The 19,414-nt window shown below is 40.0% G+C and overlaps 1 protein-coding gene across 5 annotated transcripts in view; it reads left to right on the top strand.

Annotated features, from left to right (window-relative positions):
* ANO4 (anoctamin 4) overlaps positions 1 to 17,315 on the top strand; it is a 203,708-nt gene extending 186,393 nt beyond the window's left edge. For 4 of the 5 annotated variants that reach the window (XM_026868396.1, XM_026868395.1, XM_026868393.1 and 1 more), the window contains 7 exons: positions 596 to 738; positions 1,756 to 1,908; positions 3,562 to 3,709; positions 6,116 to 6,235; positions 9,297 to 9,402; positions 12,629 to 12,824; positions 15,909 to 17,314. In XM_026868396.1, the coding sequence (XP_026724197.1) occupies positions 596 to 738; positions 1,756 to 1,908; positions 3,562 to 3,709; positions 6,116 to 6,235; positions 9,297 to 9,402; positions 12,629 to 12,820 (862 nt within the window). In that variant the 3' untranslated portion in view covers positions 12,821 to 12,824; positions 15,909 to 17,314. Of the gene's footprint in view, positions 1 to 595; positions 739 to 1,755; positions 1,909 to 3,561; positions 3,710 to 6,115; positions 6,236 to 9,296; positions 9,403 to 12,628; positions 12,825 to 15,908 lie in introns of all 5 variants that reach the window. The other variant, XM_026868394.1, reaches the window with a different exon arrangement.
* The last annotated feature ends 2,099 nt before the right edge of the window (positions 17,316 to 19,414 follow it).

Here is a 19,414-nt window from a genome sequence, read left to right as displayed (position 1 = left end):
GTCCAGTATCGTTCACCCATTTCTTGAGATGGAGATAGCTCTTATGTCAGCCGTCTACCTCTCAGCCACCACATGTTTTCAGTGGTACACACACTTCTTTCTGCCAATGTTTGGCTGCAGACACCATTCAAGGTTGCTTTTTTCCCTTCCAGGATTGCTCAGGGACCTTGCACACTGTAGAGCAATGTAGAGGTGCTGGCTTGCACACAGGAAAGGATCAAGCAGCATTAGCATTCTATTTACTGATTCTCAATTAGAGCTCAACTATCTTCACACAGCATTGCATTCTGCCATATAAACAGATGCTGAAGTGATTTGCCATTGTGTGTAGAGAAAGAGAAGTGAAAAAAAAGACGTCAAAATCCCTCCACCATTTTAACTACATCTAGGTTTGGATAACAGCCCATCAGCTGTATCTATTTTCATACCTATAATGCCATGTCATCAGCCACAGGTATTACTAATGCTCTATTTTCCTATGCATAGGGAAATTAATTTTGCAAGGTATGTTGTGCACACCTAGCATCTTCCAATTTTGTGCTAAATGGCCACTAATATTATTTACCTTGTTTCTTTAATTTATTTGAAAATGTAGGCTAATTCAAAACTGGTGGACCAGGAGAAAACTGCGACAGGAGTATGGCACACAGAGAAAAACAAACTTCCCACAGTGGGAAAAGGACTACAATCTGCAACCTATGAATGCTTACGGACTCTTTGATGAATACCTAGAAATGAGTATGGCACGACCTTTGTTCATTCTCTTTCACTAGATTTTAATTTTGAGGCTTTTTTGTTGATGTAGGCTGATGTATTCTTTTAGTTATTGCTTTATGAAGCTAAAGAGGCTGCAAAATCATTTTTGTTCTCACAGGTCAGGTTAGGAAAGAGAGTGAGTTTGTAAGAACCAAAACAAACCAACGTAGGTGCTGTTTTACTAACCTCATATCTATGAAACACTTATCATTCTGGCTTTGTGGGGGGAAGGCCATTTTCTAAATCAGAGCCCACCTCTTCACCTGCATACATTTCTGAGGAACTTTGCTGTTATTTACTAAAGGATGTTCCCTTGGGCTTTTATTTTTAAGCTGCATGGTACAGACCTGCATGCTTGTTTATGTTTAAAATTCACCATCATTTACTACCTCACATTTACAAAGTAGCTTGCTGCCAAAAGGCATTGCTCTATCCAGAGCAAAGGAGAGGATAACTGCTCAAAGAAATGTTAAAGAACATGAACTTTTGCCCTATGTAACTGAACTACATGTGTCGTTATTGGTTTTTTTTTTCTTTTCTCTCTCACATAATTCTTTTAAAATTAATGGGAAATTTGGCAGCCTGAAAAATCTCCCTCTAGAAACTTACACAAAGTTTCAAACTGCTGCCCATCTGTACAATAAAAAGCAATGTATTCAAGTCCTAATCTTTGCAGGTAATTGAGACATCCTAGTTGTTGCTGGAGTAAAAATGTCCCTTTCTAAATGTAGCTTGTCCACCTCTAAACTTCACTCCGAATTGCAAAATCTAGATGTTGCTGTCCATCCTGGGGACAGATGTGCATTTGTTCTTGTCATCCTTTCTCTGAACTTTTGGCAAGGAATTGGTCACAATTGTCACTAGCCTATTGTATGGTATGGCATAATAAAAACTGTTTGTAAATTTATACATAATATTTGTATGCATATATTACTTGGTATCTTAGACACTGGGATTAGATTTTATCAGTTATACTGTGATCTTTCTTTTTTTTCCTAGTTCTTCAGTTTGGGTTCACAACCATTTTTGTGGCAGCTTTTCCACTGGCACCGCTTCTGGCCTTACTTAACAATATTATTGAAATTCGGCTTGATGCATACAAATTTGTTACACAGTGGAGAAGACCTTTAGCTTCAAGAGCCAAAGATATAGGTGAGCTCTTTGCATGTGTGTTTTTTATGTGTATGTGTTATTTTTAAGGCCAAGCATTGACCACTTCAAGTAAGAGAACATTAAGGTATTTTCAGTCACCTTCCCTATTAACAACACACACTTTGATTGTTCCTTCAAGTTCAAGTATCTGATGCCAATCTACTTATGCAATTAACAGTCTATATTGTAAAATATCTTTTAATTATTTTTCTGGGTGACTTAACAGCCAAGATGTTTTAATAAAGTGATGAGTGTTCTCTGTATGTTTTTCCTTGTGGCAGGCATACTGTGTGAACACATGCTGCTGCTCATTTCAGCTGTAATAACCAGACACAGTAGCTGAAACATGAAAGTCAAGTTAAAGCAGCCACCATTCTGTAAAGGACCTATGTGTTTTATATTTACCAAATATAAAACCAATCTCCCCTGTGACTCAGGGGCTATGCCTACTAGGTCCCTAGTGGGTCAGACAGAGTGGGTGTAGATCCCAAGAGAGAACTTGCTCTCAGTGAGGCACACCTGCATTGCTAAACACAGGGTTCACATAACTTTGAGGTCACTCAGCCACACACTGCTGCAAGGGCTCTCTGAACATGTTTTGACGATAAATCTCTTCTGTCTTTGCAGTGTGCAAAAGCAGAACACCTTTAGGAACAACTCTGTAAAACAGTCATCTGAATCCCTGGTGTCTTCGCAGGGGTAAATAGGATACATCACTGCCCATCTGCATTTCAAAAAACAGTAGCCTACACGATGACATAGCAGAAGTCCAGGCTTTGTGCTCTAAGAATGGTCTACTCTGTACCTAAAATCTGTGTCTGAATAAAGCTTTGTATGTGAACAGTGTGGATCTGTGAGTTTAGGTACAAACCTGGACATCAGCCAGTACACAGTGTACACTGCAGACATAATTCCTGAAAAAACATAAATAATAAAAGCACAGAAAAATATACCTTTTTTTCCCGGCCAATTCAGGTGTGATTTCTCAAAATAAGTTGTATTCACTTCCTATTCAGCAAAGTTTTAAAGGACAGCTTGATGCCTTGTTAAAGTCAATGGTATGTCTAACCTTCCTTTGGTGTGGTTCTTAGTGATGGCCCTCATAACCAGAGTTGCTGTGCGCCTGTACCACAAGATCTGCCAGATGGTTGAGGATGAGCCAAAGAGCCCAGGTGATGCCTCGGGACTTTGTGCCATTGTGCATGCCACGAAGATTTTGATGCTGATGGGTACATGCTGACCAGCTGTGCACAAGTTACATGCAGTACCCCAGTGACAGGCAGATCATGGATTGCATGTATTCCTGGCTACCCTGGCAGACCCTCCTGAGAGGCTGGACAGCTGTCATCATGAGCAGGGAGGCTTACAGCATTTCTTAAAACCTGGTTATGAGGCTTGGTGGAGCCAAGGCCTTCATGAGCGTTTTTGTGGTTTCCTTGAGATTATTTGAAGGATAAACGAAATTCCCACCCAGTGGGAATGGAATTTTGGTTTACTGATGTCCTGCTGTTCAATAAGAAAAAAATATTTTTACTTGGTGACTCTCAGATAGAAACTACATAAAAAAACCTCGAGTGGTGCAGACAACTGCTTCAGAGCATGCACATTGATTCTTGTTTTTCCTGGAGCTAATATACTCTCCTTGTTGAACAGGAATCTGGTACGGGATCCTGGAAGGCATTGGAATTCTTTCTGTTATCACAAATGCATTTGTTATAGCTGTGACATCAGATTTCATCCCTCGCCTTGTTTATGCTTACAAATATGGACCTTGTGCTGGCCAAGGAGAAGCTGGACAAAAGTAAGCTTTTCTTTGAGAAAACAAATGCATATGAAAAATCACTTACTACTTGAATAGATACAGCAGTCTTTGTGTGTGTTCTGATTCCACTAAACCAAATTTATTGTTTGTGTTTAGGTAACAGATATCAGCCACAGATATTGATGCTTTGCATATTCACAGAAGGGGTTGCTGAGTGACTATAATTTATGACAATTCAAGGAAAACATGGCAGAGCTGTTACAGAGATTTGATGTGTGTAAAAGTATGCTGCACAAGCTGCAGTTCACAGCTGGTGTACATGGATATAAGCCTCTTTTCATTCTGAAGCAAGGCTGATATTTATCTGTTACAGATTTAATGATCATTTTAAACTTATTCAGTAGGCTTTTTTTCCTGATGGAGTATTCAGCATGTATTGCTCAAAAAAAAGTAGTGTCTAACAAGAGGAAGCAATTCCCAACTAATAAATCAATATATACTTACAGAGCAAAGTAATTTGTTTTTCTTCTAAAACTAGAGTCCTTAGATGAAATCTTTCAGGAGACATTTGTGAACTGAATCTCTACTGCCTAAGTGGATTTTCTTTCAGTGCTGCTAAACAGTGAGATTATATCAGCGTGTGCACACTACCAGCAAGTATGAGTATAGCTGCTACATGACAACTTTTAAAATCTAGGCTGTTGGACTCAGGGAAGGTCACTGAATAGAGCTGAACACAAATAGACACAGTTTGCAAATTATCTCCTAGCAGCTCCATTAACAAGGACCCTACTGTTCAAAGAAATCCAAGCTAAACAGTAGACAGTGACAGATAGCTTACATTCTGCTATTAGACATATGGCAGATTGATTTTTATTCCCTGCTACAGAAGGCGAGTTCTTCTGTTGCTGCTTTTTACCATCTTTTGGTTGCCAATACTGTCTAATCATACTGATGGAAGAAGGGCAGCTGGTGTGGCAGCTCCTGATTAACATTGCTGCTAACTTGTCCTGCAAGGAGTTGGCATTTTAGTCAGTGCCAGGGGAAATGTTCTGTTTATTTTCATGAAGAGTTAAAGTCCATTTGTGGCTAAAGTATTTGGTCTGGTGCTAGTCGTTCCTGAGCACGTGCCTGTGCTTGTGCCATTTTGAAGATCCATAGGACCTTGAGGCACTGTCAGCAACTTTCCTTGCTATTGATTTTCTCAGGACTACCATGCATGAAAAAACAATACCTTTAGAAATTTTATTTTCAGGAAGACTCAAATAAGATTGACTGGCTTCTGCATAGGGGAAGTAGCTTGGCTCACTAGGGAAGCTCTTATCTTTTCACAAAACTTGTATAGTGATTTCACACTTCTGCTTTTCTGAGTGATTTTCTAGATGAAACCACCAGATAGTAATCCTCTGAAGGAGCCAACTTTGGATAAAAACTATTTATGTCAGCTTTCTGGATATTGTTATTAGTAAGTGCTGTTACAAAAGCAGGAAGCTATTAAAAAATCTACAGGAATATTGAATTTTCTCAAATTAAGGAGTCAAAAAATCTGCTATTGAATAACTTAAATGAGAGAGGTGCTTTATTCTTTCACAAAAACCATCTCTAGGTATTGATCCATATGACACCCAGTAATACTAGAAAAATATTGTAATTAAATTAAGTTCCAAATCGAGTCAGTGTGGAGATTTTGAGACAAAGCCAGATGGTGTTTAAATGCAATTTCTCCAAGACTGTAAAATCCATAGTTTAAAACATGAAGAAACAAACCCTTACTGTGCATTATACTCTGCTCCAAGTTGAGCAGTGTGCCTAGACTTACCTGTGCTTAGGCAGCACAGAGTGAACAGCACAGTACACTTGCAATATCTCTCCTCAGCTTTATTAACACCAAACTTGAGCCTTCTGGTGACTCCCACAGCCCCTTTTCAGGCGGTGTACTTTCTCCTACTCAGTGTTCTCCAAACTGTGCCTGACCCGTCAAACTGTGCTCAGCCACTCTTGGGATCTTTTAGTACTGAGTTCTTCTGATTAACTGGACATTTTGTATAAAAGCTGTTTTAAATACATTGTCTTTTCATCTGATTTAATATCCCTTTGTGCTAGTACCATGAGGTTAACAGTGGGAATATTCTTATTATCTTCCTAGTGCTACTCATTATTTTCTCTACCTCTGTTTTGTCACTTTTTAGGTGACTTTTCTTTTGAAAAGTGATAGTGCCAGTCTTCGTCATTTCTTCTCCTAGATATCTACCATTTCTTCACTTCTATTGTCCATCTGACCTACCTGAGTATTTCTTTTATATTGCCCCAACATCCCTTTCATATATTAAAAAGCATCACAGTTATACTGTGGATTTCATGAAACCCAGAGAACATTCTCCTGAGTACAACAGTTAATGGGAAAACCTCACTGTGTCCTGACTACAGGATTTTTTTCTCCTCTAGGTGTATGGTTGGCTATGTTAATGCCAGTTTATCAGTATTTCTGGTGTCTGACTTTGAAAACCGTTCAGAGCCAACATCAAATGGAAGTGAATTCTCTGGTTCACCATTAAAATACTGCAGGTAAGTATCTGATTAAAATACCTCTCTGCTTTAAGACATTGTAGGGGAGAAGCATCATGATAAATTTGGGGTTGGCACTAATTTTCAGAACTTAAAAACCAGTAATTGAAAGAATTAACTGTGATATTCAGGGACATGCTTATGGTACTTCTTGGCTGTTACCTGCATGATTCCCTCCTTAGATACAGGAGAAGTCAAAAAGAAGATAGCTGACAGGTGTTCCAAGTGCAGGATTTCTATGGTGTCATGACTTGAATCAGACACAATCATCATGTAGCAATGTAGTATCAAAGGGCCAGTAATAGGTGACTGGTTACTTGGGTACCAGTGAGATGAAACTGTAATCAGATTACATCCTAGCACATGCACAGGGAAGTCAAGGTTGCACAGAAATGACCACACTGAGTTATTTCAGAGGTCTGCCAGGCATAAACAGGGTCTGTCCTAAACTACCTTTATGAAACCTCAAATACAGCAATTCCTAATTGTTGAATGTCTATGTCATTGCTTACAGGTTTAATTCTTAATAACATTCATATACTTATGGTTTGAATCAAAATAAAATGAGCAGTTAATTATCTGTATGTCATTGTCCTCAGCCAACAGAGTGGAGAACTAGCAGCCTGAGACTAGCCTGTAATGTCAGATTTGCACCTGATTGATTTTAATGATCCAAAGCATCAAGGATCTATGTAAAGGACTTAAATGGGGTCCCAACCAAAAATACCAAACAACAAATACAGCTACCATTTTTTTATTGCAAAATTGTTTACAAGCATGAGTCCTGGCAGCTGCAGATACGCTTAGACCCAGTATTTTTCACTGTGAGGAATTAAAATATCCTTTCATGAGTGCCTAAAGAACAAAAGATACTCTGTGATACAGCAAAAGTCAGTGATACTTTGTGATACCATCACATTTTTTTTTAGTAAGAAGCTTGAGTGGTATAGCATAATGAACTGGGAAGGGGGTAGCATTGATGCTTTTGTTTATCTAACTGATATTTAAGACTGATGCAGCTTATTTGGAAGAAAGAACATCCTAATGTTGAATCCACACACAGCATTTTCTGTGGAGCATTACAACTTTGAGGATACTCCATTCCATATTGTTTGCCATAGCACCATTTAATAATGTTTTGTAATTCTGATCATTCTCTTCCCCCTGTGTAATTCCTTTCTTCCCTTTAATTCCTTTCTTCCCCAACTTTAAGCGTGAGGTTTCTGCTACTTAAAGCCGATGGTGGAAATCCCATCATAAAAAAAGTTGAACCCTCCGTATGCCATAAACAGAACACCTATTAAAATTGGTGCCATAAATCTCCAGAAGATAAATCTGTTCTTTTGGAGGACGCTGAATTGTTATGTACATATACCCTTGAAAGAAAATTAACATCTTACTTTCTTTAGCTGAGTTTATCAGCTACTTAACCCACCTGAATTGTGCTAAAACATCAGTCATTTTAATTGCACTTCAAGCCAGATATTGATAATGAGGTAAGGAAATATGTTCTACTGTGCAATAGTGTAGGCATTTTTCCAGGAAGGCAGTCTGTCTGAACAATAACAGTGGCCATATTCAGTTAACTTCTGCTCATCTGGAACCCAGATGGTGCCATGTTATTCTGGCTGGTTATAAAAGGTATCCTAATTTCTTCACATGTAGTGCTTGGTTCCTAGCAAGTACAAAAAAGAGACATACTCTACTGACTTGGGACTTGGTCTGGGGACTTCTGTTTTCTGGATGCTTAGAATCTTGTAAAACATCCTAAACTATGAAGACAGAATGCTGCTTGCAGAAGGGAAGATCACCTCAGTTTTATGAACTTGCACTAGAGATGCAGCAATTCAAGATATGTTTGTTGCTGACTAAGATGTCAAGATGCAATTTATTTCATTTTGTATATCACCCTCTGCTATATAAGAAGGTGAACCTTCACAAAGAAATACAGGTTATCATAGAGGTGAAATGACTGTTTATTTCTTTTGCTCACCTGAGTTTTCTTTAGTTTCTTAAAACTAACTTAGAAATCAAGCTTAAGTGTATTATTTACTATGGTATTTTCAATATCTTTTGTAGTGGGTTTTCTGTACCATCTAGGAAACAGATTAAGGAGAAAAAATATTTTTACACTACTTTTAAATCAAGTTTCTGAAATAGTATTTTGAAATTGCCATACTACTAGTAGAAATGGACTCCAGAATGTGTGATTTAGACAAATAAATGGTTTGTTAATGTAATTTTGGAGTCTTCCTGCATCTAGCTTTCCCAATAGATAGTTATGTTATTGAGATCTGAAGTCTTTAAAGAAACATTCTGTGAGACAAGACACTACATCCCTTTCTTACACAGCCCTTGCCCTGTTGGCATACCAAGAGGTGCCTTTCTGGCTCCGCTAAAGTCAGGATGCTATACACCAGGGATAGCCAGCTAATTGACCAAAGGCCAAATGGAGCCCATAAGGCAGTTGCACATGGATTTTGGGAGGGCTGTTAGGCTGACAAAATTGGGAACATTTATGGTTTTAAAATGAACTTGTAGTGGGAAAAAAGTGGCCCTCAGAACAACAGAGCATTCCACCCTGCTCCATGTTCTGAGGAGGTGCCTTCATTGTGCTATGAAGGGAGATGCTGTAGGGCCAAACTGCCAGTGCTGAGCACCCAGCATCCTCTGTATTTGCTTCAGCAGTTTTGCTTCATACAGGTACTGGCCTGGTCCTTTGCACTAAATTTCCATTAGCAGCTGGAGCACAAAGTGCACTCTTGGAGTTCATCTTACTGTTAGGCTTCATCTGACAGTAAACCCTTTTGGGTGAACCGAAGTGTGGCAGGTGGAGGTAATCTGGACACTTGCTTCAAAAGCATGCACCTGATCTGAAATTAAACACTAGTGTAGGCTCAGCATTAGAATCAAGCAGCGTTGTGGTAACTTGTACAGTCTGAACTGAGATAATTCTGGTGCAGAAAATGCAGTGATCAAGAGCAGCTGGGTTTTGGTTTTGCCTTCCTCCCAGGTAGCAGGGCAGGATCTTGCTAACTACTGTCCTCTGCTTGTCTTTCAGATACAGGGACTACCGAGACCCTCCTCACTCCCCAGTGCCCTACGGTTACACACTGCAGTTCTGGCATGTCTTAGCAGCGCGATTGGCTTTCATTATTGTATTTGAGGTCAGTGGCCATTCAGGTGGCAAAACAAAACCAACAAAATGAAACAAATTTCCCTTTGAAGCTTTTTTGTTGGGCTGATCTACGATGACAGCTGTTGAGCTTTTGTGTTAGTTTCTGCTACTTATATTGTGCTTCATATTCTTAGATCTCTTTTCTGAACAGTCACAGGTATTTAGGTTCTAAGAAGAAGAGGAATGCAGTGCTTTGAAAACTGTAACAGTGACTTGCAAAAAGGGGCAATAAATTAAGCTTTTATTTGCTTTCTGAGGTCTGGCATTCATAACCTGTCTAGGCTGGAAAGCCTTATGCTGACTCAGTGAGTGAGGAAGGGGTGAAGGAACATGAGAAGAAAAGATGAAATATGAACAACTGAAAAATAAAGATAGTTTAAGTTACAATATTTACACATCTAGCTTTTTCTCTACTTTTTTAATACCATTCATTTCCCCAGAATGATTAACATCACAAAGATGATGATGATGAAAAGAATTCAATACCTTTGGCAATGTTTATAATATTAGTACTTACTGTCAGGATCTCAGAAATCTTTAAGACAAACCAGAGAAGATAATACTAACTTCACATGACTGGTATACCCATGGTGATTTTCAAAAAGAGAGACAGGAGGGTAGTTAAATAGGATGAGATCATTTACAAAACAAAATGTGCCTCTTAAGCCTGAATTTCAGGTGCCTGAATATCCCTGCCAGAAACCAGGGGCTCAGCATCTCTCCAGAACAAGCAGTTTGAAATGCCTTTTACACTGTGAAGAAGGCAACAGGGAACAAATGATTTTTAAAAACTCTTTGCTCAATCCTCTGCTCTGAAATCGTAACAACAGGACATCCAACACAGATACGGAAGATGTAATCATCATAAATTATTGGCATAATGTTCATAAGCGCATACTGCATTTCTGGCTCACAGTACTGTGCAAATTCATTCTGAACTGAGCTTTTGAAGCACCTCTTTGGATCACAGAACAGAAGCATTTGAATTAGAGGAAAGGTGAAGGGGAAACATCCTCTAGATGATTTCTTGTTGTAGGGATGTCTTGGTGGCTCTGCAGTGAATTCCCCAATTGTCATTTTCAGCCCTTCCCAGACGAAGTGAGAATATAGCACTGTAGGTTGGTCTCTCTCCTTCCTCTACACTGGGCTGCCTCATTAGAGGTTGGTCCTAAGGAGATCTTCCATCATCTCTGCTGCATTGTGGGAAACATTAATGGGAAAAAAGAAAGAAAGATTTGATAGAGGGCTGCTGGGCTTATCTCTTCTTCGTTTCTTGAGCTGTCAGTACTGAGAGCCAGGGTACCTGTCTTGAAAAGGGACTACAAGAATGACCTTGGCAGGTCACCCTTGCTTCTTGATACACACTTGGCATAAAGGCAGCATGGCATAAGGGCAAAGATAACTAAGGCAAGAAAAATCAGCCCTGCTCAAGTCTCAGTGCCCAGCCAAACATGCAACCTGCTGTGGAATAGTTTTCTGTCTGCCCAATACTTGCACAAGAGATACGACTTTGCTTTGCCCCAACCAAAGCCATAGGCTGGCTCACAGCTGTCTCCCTCAAAAGGGGCCCCTCTGTTTATTGGCACTGGAAACTGTTTCCTTAACTATGTCTACAAAATCAAAAAGATAATTGCAGCAGAAACCACAACTGTCTTTCTCTGTGGAAAACACTAATGGGTGTATTGTGATTGCTACAGCAAGTACAGTAAAAGATTAAACTAAGAGATAAGTGATTCAAGGTAGGTTTTTTCATAAATAAAGTAACTGTCTAAACTCAGACATCTTTTTGGCACTGTGGGTGTGGTTATTTTGGCTATCTTGACCTCCCTCAAAGACAAACAAATGTATTTCCTGTCACTGCAAAAGGAATTATTTGTCCAGCATAAACTGACAGAAGAGGCTTTTTTTAGGTTTGGAAAAAAACCCTAGCAATTAAAGTATTGTGAATTTATTTCTCATGAGTGAAGAATACAAGGGAAAACATTACATTCTCTTTTCAGTGGCATTCGAAGGAAGTGTTCTGCTTGGAGAAGAAGAAATACCTTTATTTCTCCAATCTAGAATGAGTGTCCTTTCTGAGATGGGAGATTTTTCTGTTTCTCTGCTCCTCCTCATCCTCTGGAGTGAGTAAATCTCCAAGCAGGATCTTTGATTAAACAAAAAAAGACACTCAAGCAATCCTCCTCCATCACACTCAAGCTTTGACATGGCATGACTAAAACATGAGGGACAAAGGATCAGTTACCTTGTATTTAATTGTGATGTTTAGTAAATGGGAATATGTCTTTGGATGAGAGACACAGTATAAGAAAAAATGTTTTGTTTTGCATTTGCATTCATTGGTTCCATTATAAATTTAGAAGCCAAAAGCCAAATATAATTTTATCATTTTATTGAAATAAGAATAACCAAAACAGTGCTGGGTACGCCGAGGAGTCTCTGCTCTGCCACCGATGCAAACCATGTAAACAAACCCACCCCCTTTATAGTCTTTCCTAATACATATTCATAAGATGGGTGTGTTTAGTCCATGCAAGTGTAGTGGAGTTTCTTGAATCTTCTCAGACCCCCTGGTGTAAACAAGGGTCTTCCTTGTATTTTTCCATCAAAACAAGGGTCTGTCTGGTACTTTTCTATTCTCCCTTTGTCCATGCGCAGTAATAGTCTTTACAAAAACAAACTTCAAAGCAATTTTAGTGACAAAACTGCGGCTACTTTCCATTTAACATACATACATTACAAAATATTTACAACACATACATTTATATTAAAGGTCAATATATTTTATAACACGAATCATCATCACATTTATTACAGTTCCAATATTCATGCAAGGGTTTTCTGGCAACAGGAAAGTATTCTATCATTTGATTCTCCTCTTCCTGCAGAGCAATCCACTAATACCAGGCCCTGCCCAAACAATCTTACAGCAAATCATGACCTCAGGGGTTTGAACAGATAGGTCATACAGCAGTTCTGAGGCCTTATTTGAACCCGGATGCTCATAACTTTAGCTGCAATCCATACTCCACTGACGGGCTGGAGTTTTTTTGGGGAAAAAACATCATGGTTTGGTTTCTTCAAATTTAGTAATGGCTTTAGTTCTAACACAGCATCTTTTTGTGAATTGGAAGAAGAGGGTTTTTCAGATGATATGGAAAGTACTTGTTTTTTTCCTAACATCTTAATTTTTCATCCCTTTTATGTTTTCACAGCACCTTGTCTTTTGCATAAAGCACCTGATTTCCTACTTAATCCCAGATCTCCCAAAAGATCTCAGAGATCGGATGAGGAGGGAAAAGTACCTGATCCAGGAAATGATGTATGAAGCTGAACTAGAACGTCTACAGAAAGAGCGGAAGGAAAGGAAGAAAAATGGAAAATCTTATCACAATGAGTGGCCATGATGGGGTGAGGAAGAAACTGCTTAAAAGAAGATAGGAATTCTGTTTATAAAAATTTCCTGGTTTTCTACAGTGGAGAGTGCACTGAGAGGAATAGTCGGTCAATGTTGTGTGCACTTAGCACATGTGCACCCATGTTTAATACGGTGCTTATTGTTATAAGCCTTTTGAAATGAGAGGTCTTGCAAGGCTTAGTCTTCTCCAGAGCTAAGGTCAGCATGAGCAGATCAGACCAATGCTTAAGACTCTGCACTCTTTCCAGGAAGCTCCCAGGCCCTGACTTAAATTCAGGGCCCTGAACTTCAAAGCAGTTATATATCTTACAATGCTTTACAGCATTCAGTGATCTTATGGCTCGTTCTCATGACCAAGTTGCTATTCCATAATCAGTGACTGCGCATTGGCAACATGGCAGTACTTGTCCATGTGTGTGGACACCACCTGCAGCACATGCATGGCAAAGTTGCCCTCTTCCACAGTGGACTAAGCTGTGTTAGCTTGTGTTTACCATGAGTTAAGGTCCTATATGTGGAACATTTCCATTACTCCCAACAATACTGAAGTAATTTTTAGGAGAAGATGCTTGATCGTGAGTCTAATCAGCCGGTCTAACAATGCTGAAAAATTTAAGTGTGCAGAAATGCTGACAGATAGACAAGCATCTAAATGTGTCCAGAGGTATCTAACTGTAGGGTCATTTATTTAGAAATTATACTGTGAAAATTTGGTAATATGTTCTAAAGATCTGAACAGTGCCTTTTCAGCTGTAGGACTGTCTGGTCTCTAAAGGAAACAAATGAGGCTAGGGCATCTCGCCCAGAACTGCCTGTGAATTTGTATTGCAAGATAAGATTGAGGCCTTGTCAGGAATTAGGGTGTATGATACACATAACAGAAGATAGAGTGTGTCTTAAAGACCTATCTATTTACTTATATAAGTAAAACAAAAAAACCCAAACAACAGATGAACAACGTCAGCAGAGCAAAGGAACACAGTCATCCAGGATCTCTACATTTACATTGTTCTTCCTTCCATTATATATGAAAGGGTGGAGGGGAAAAATAAAAGAACATACTGTAGTATAATATACTACATCTTGAAATAGCTTGAAATCCTTCATGCAGAGCAGTTCTACACAGGCTAGAGAATTAGATTTGGGTGAAATGGGCCACTGTCTATATCCTTTTGCAAATTCTTCAACACTAAGAAATTAAAAATTTCCCAGATCGTTAACCCAAATAGTGGCATTGTAGGTCTGAGGACTGCAAAAGTGTTGGGTGGAGCAACATGAATCAAAATGCATAGTGTTGCAAAAGTTCTACCACCTCTTGCAGAACGTGCAGTGGCATCATCAGCTACAACACGAAGAAGGAAGTTCAAAAGCCAAGACTGTAAGAAGCCAAGTGGAAGCAAGCCTATGTCCTGGAGATGATCGAGCTAGATACAAAATGGAGCTAATCCATTTGTCTAGTCTTTTCCCAAATAACTGGAGCTCCATAGAAATGATAGTTTTCTCAGAAATCTTAAGGAATTGTGACCTTGTTATTTTGAAGATTTTTAAGAAGGAGGAAAATTCAGCAAATTGTTTCTACAAGTTGTCCTGGAAATCATTTGATAGAAGGGCTAGAATTTGCCCTTCTGGATAGACCACACAGTGCAAGACCCTATGGATAGATGCCTCAAGCTCCACAAGACATCAGGACCACTTGCACCAGGACCCTATCTTGCCAAATTAGATCTATTAACTTCTTTCCACTGCAATAGAGAACTGTGCTATTTCCGGGGGGGGGGTGGTGGTGGTGTAAGTTTTAATGAAACATAATATGGCTTGAAGAAGGAGAGGGGTGGAAGAAAATGTATGCACCCTTTTCTCTGTGGCTGCTGCCTGCCTATACCTCACAGCAAAGAACCACCTCCAGTAATGACCCATCATCCTACATGAAGAGGATAAATGGCACAACAGCTCCCATTTATCAGGTGCTTCTGTCCCTAGCCTGAAGGTCCCATGAGGCAAAATAAGCACTGAAGGGATTTCAGGATTAATCTGTTCTCTGTTGACATGGTGCCAAACTGAGTGGGGAGCACAAGTGGGGTGTATTCCTGCCTAACGAGGGAGTGAACTTGTTCATCTTAGCTTCCGATTACAGCAGCTGTGGACACATCCCATGTGGGCAATGGAGAAATGGGGTTATTTCTGTCTCTGTAAATAGGGAGTGGGGATTAGGCAATGTCACCCTCCGATACACACATGCCAGATGGGTTAGTATTTACCATCCACCACCTACAGGTGTGTGCAGTGCACTTGCAGTCTGTGGACTCTCGAGCAGGATTGCTGTGCAAAATCTCATTCAGACCAAATTCACATGAGCGATTGGATTAGTTTGCATACCCTCTGTTTAATAGCTAAAACAACAGATGACAAGAGCTTAGAAACTGTTTGCTAAGTAGTAAAGTGAGACATGAGTCATGCATAAAATCAGTGTCAACCATATGAGTGTGATCCTCTGCAAACTCCACGGTAAGATATAGCTTTGTCAACACAGATCTCAGTAGCTTCCGAGAACTGAACTGAAGCCTGGTAGAATATAAACAGGCTTCCTCTCCAGAGGAATGTGCCAAAACAAATAAAGTGCAGCAGAAATACAATAGATAATAATTGCTCTTGAGAATAGTTTTCGACCTAGCTACATTATGATCAGTTTTCATGACCATACATTGCTAGAAGTTGTGTCCTGTTCTGCTCTCAATGAGAACACGAGTTGGCTGTTTACCAAGCTTGTGCTGAGTATGATGTTGAAAGGGGCTCTAACCTCCCTGGCAGATCCTGAGTACAATTCTGTCACTTGATATTGACCAGTCAACCTACTGAGGTTTCTGCACTGCTGGTCTGCTGTGAATAGATTTCCTTTGAGTCCTTCAGAGCTGTATAGCAGAACACTCAGGAAAGAGGACCCCTTTTTATTTAATTAGTTAGGAAAATATAATACAAATAATAGGCTAATAACAATGGGATTTTAATGGTCTCTAGATAGCAAATTTATGCCATTCCCTTCTTTCTGATCTGATGATGGGTTTTGTTTAAACCTCCAGGTGACCATCCTATATGTTGTTTACTTATTACAGCTCCACAAGAGCACTACCTTCAAGGGAATGAGAAAAAAATGCAACCTCAATGCATGCCACAGACATTTTACATAGCAAGCAGGACAGTACACATCAAAGGATTTACTGTGAAATCATCTTGCAATCAGCATAGGATTGATCTCCGTAGACCACTCTTGACAGCAAGCATGTACTCCATGAGCAGTTACACACCAGTTTTTAAAACCAAGGAAATCAAAATTGTATATTGGGACTGTTTTTCAGCCTGTTTGCTACGTTTTTTGCATTCTGTCCCATGTTGGTTTTACAGATCTTAGAATAAAAAATGTAAATTAACAACCTGGATACTTTAACAAAAGAAAAATCCTAGGTATAGAACATCATCTGTGTTCAAGCCACCAAATAATACAACAGAAATCGTGTTTACAAATCAGTTCCTTTTTATTTTAAATCTTTCTGAGGGGATTTATGTTATTTACCATATATATATTATATATATATATATATATAAAGTATATAGAGATTGTTTATTTGTAAATAGAAATATCCTATGGAGAAGAATGTCAAGTTTTCACACTTTAAAAAATATCATCAACATAAAGCCATGTTTAATGCTTGTATAATGTGACGCAATAAACTTTAAAATAAATTATGCATATGAGATATTTGTTGTTTGACATTCATGAGTTATTTTCTGGTTACCTTATTTGTTCAGCAAGCAGACAGACCAGTCAGGTGGAAGTACATTTAAATGCAGACCAAAAAGGGCCAAAATCTGTCACTACTTTCTCTCTGTGGATCCTTTGTGTATTCACATAGTCCAATATTGTTCCTGCTGTGGTTCTAGTTCTTTTTCAAATGTTCCTTCTTGTTTTGTCTCTTGACCCTGCTAAGATGCTTCATGTAATTTGGACAGTGTGGAGTGCTCCCACTCCCATAGAATTAATCAGTTTTGAGCATCCTGCATTTCTTGGTCAGGTGAGCTTTTAGCTGGAAGAGATGAAGGATCAGGGTGCAGAAGTATGATGGAGACACCAAGAATTATCTTGCTGTCTTTACACAGACAAGGCCCTGACTGAGAGTCCAACTAGCAGAGGACAGTATATGATCCCAGAGAAAATATTATTCAAACAATTAATTGCTTTAAGTAGTGATGCCAATTAAAACAAAGCATATAGAAAAAAGTAAAGCAGAAAGAATGACTTTGTAGCTCTGCAGCAACCATGGGAGGTTAGTTAGAAAAAAATGGGGTAGCTACGGGAGTCATCTGCAAGATATTCTCCCCCGTGAAAACTCATTTTGATGTTGCGATTGTGGACCAATAAATATCACCTGGCCCAAACTTTCACTTCATACCAAAATTAGAGTTAAATGACTGCTCAGTGCTCAAATAGTGACTGCAAGCAATAAGGGAAGATAAGTTCCCCTTTGATGTGTTTTCCCTGTTTTAAACGTGTTTTAAAGTGAATTCAAAGCACTGGAAAAAAACCCTCTGTGGTGCTACATTTTTAAACTGTGGTAACTATGAAGATTAGTCTTCACGAACAAAACAGGTAGAAGTCATAGATCATCCAAGAAAGTTTAAGGCAGTATCAATTATGTGCAAACAGCCGTCTCAGCAGAGTGGTGCAATGAAGGCCATGCTGATGCTGTTTAACACAGCAGTGATCAGTCATCCTTCCTAAAAACACTCAGGTGGGAGTTCAGCATTTGTGTTGGGAGAGCGGTAGCCATGCCAGTGGGCACACAGCTCTGTCCTCTCTGTCCACAGCTTACTCTGTGCCATAAAGCACAGGCACACAGAGGCACACCAGTCCAGTCAGCACTCTGTAGAAGTGTGGAGATAACAGTACTTACCCTTTTTCAGATCTGTGGTCTGAAAGTACCTGGTAAGTAAAAACTGTTATATTCCAAGGCTTAAGAACTATTCCATAACATAAAATGCAGTATCTTTTTCTGTGTCATGAAGACAAGGCACAAGGCTGAATGAGCTGCACTTCTGAGACTTAAGAAGCATAGCCAGCTCATTCAGTCAGTGGACTAGTGTCTGAGTGACGAGAATAGTCCCAGAACAGAAGCCCCTGTCCTGAATCCCAGAAGACTTTATTGAGGATGTTATTTTTTGTCTCGGATCTTAGATATAGGGACATAAGACATAACTCATGGGATCTATCCCACTCGCTCACTGCTCTTCCACACAGTGGCTTTAGATACTTAACCTGGTCACAGAGCTGCAGTAGCAGAATGGGAGACAAGGGGCTGGCCCTGAACGCTGCATTGGATCATGCAAACCAGTCCTTCAGGAGGCCAAGGGGAAACCTGCCTCCATCATGTAGTTTTGCACTGGGTTAGCCAATGGCAATGTACCCCTGGTGGCAACCCGTACAGTGTCTGTCTGGCCTGTGCTCCTCTAGTAGAGGTCTAGCCCATTTTTTCTTCTTCATGTTTTCTCATCCTGTCAGTCCATCTTATGCAGTAGATCATCAAGGGCCCTCTGTCTCAGGGGCACGGAGTAAATTGATTTAGATGCTAAAGGGCCCCAGTCAAGGTAGATAAACTAGCACTATGTCATATGCCAAGTTACAGCAGCTCAGCACCAGGCACAAATGCATAACTTTTAGAAAGCATTTAAGACACACAGTCAGTTTTTCATTTGATTCTCAGGCATGACTGCCTTCCTTATAAGCTTCACAGCTCAACTCTCCTGCAATGGCTTTTATTTTCCACCTTGATTCTGCTGCTATAGAGGTGTTTTAAACACCCACACAGAGCCAAAAAGTCTGCTGTACAAAAACAGCACAGTGGGTCAGAGACTGTTCCCTGCTGCACCAGAAAGCACACAGGAGAAGGAAGCAATGGGGGCTTTCACCCTCCCAAACCACCAGTACAATGCATGGTTCGGAGTAGCCACGAAGTTCAGCTTTTCTTGGCAGCCTAGCCAGAGGATAAGCCATACCGTGCCCTGCAGCCCTGGAGAAGCCTTCACCAAATGGTCCTCTGTGATCCCTTCCCCATCCTGTGGCATTGCACACTGGCCTCTGCCTGCCTGCCAAAACACACAACATGCTCTTGCCTGACTTGGACCAACCTTGAACGTGAATCCCCCGAGTGACAACAGGGACTGCATGAACACAAATGGCTACATGAGGTTTCAGCTCACTGCTCCACAGGTAACACCAGTGGCAGACACAGTCTTCCCTCTTGCCCAGTACAGCAAAGAGGGCCCTCTTCCTGCATTAACATCTCTGCTATGCTATGCCCAGCCCGGTGCAAGAACAATCCTAGGCCAGCATGCTGGGCATGAAGTGGAAGACTTAGGTCTGCTGTACAGCATTGAATAAAAAGACCAAATAACTAAATTCCTTCATGAGGACCAGCTCTGTAAGGGCAAGACAGGCTAAAGAGGGACACAGGACATCAAGGGAAGGATATTAATGACTTTTGCCTCTACTCATCACCAAAGACACTCTTGTAGCTTCCAGCAGTGAGCAGAG

This window comes from Athene cunicularia (assembly GCF_003259725.1).
Source record: "Athene cunicularia isolate RWA chromosome 1 unlocalized genomic scaffold, athCun1 chr1_part2, whole genome shotgun sequence".
Classification (NCBI taxonomy): Eukaryota; Metazoa; Chordata; class Aves; order Strigiformes; family Strigidae; genus Athene; species Athene cunicularia.
The sequence above is the reverse complement of the archived record's forward strand: the minus strand, read 5'-3'. Positions and strand labels throughout refer to the sequence as shown.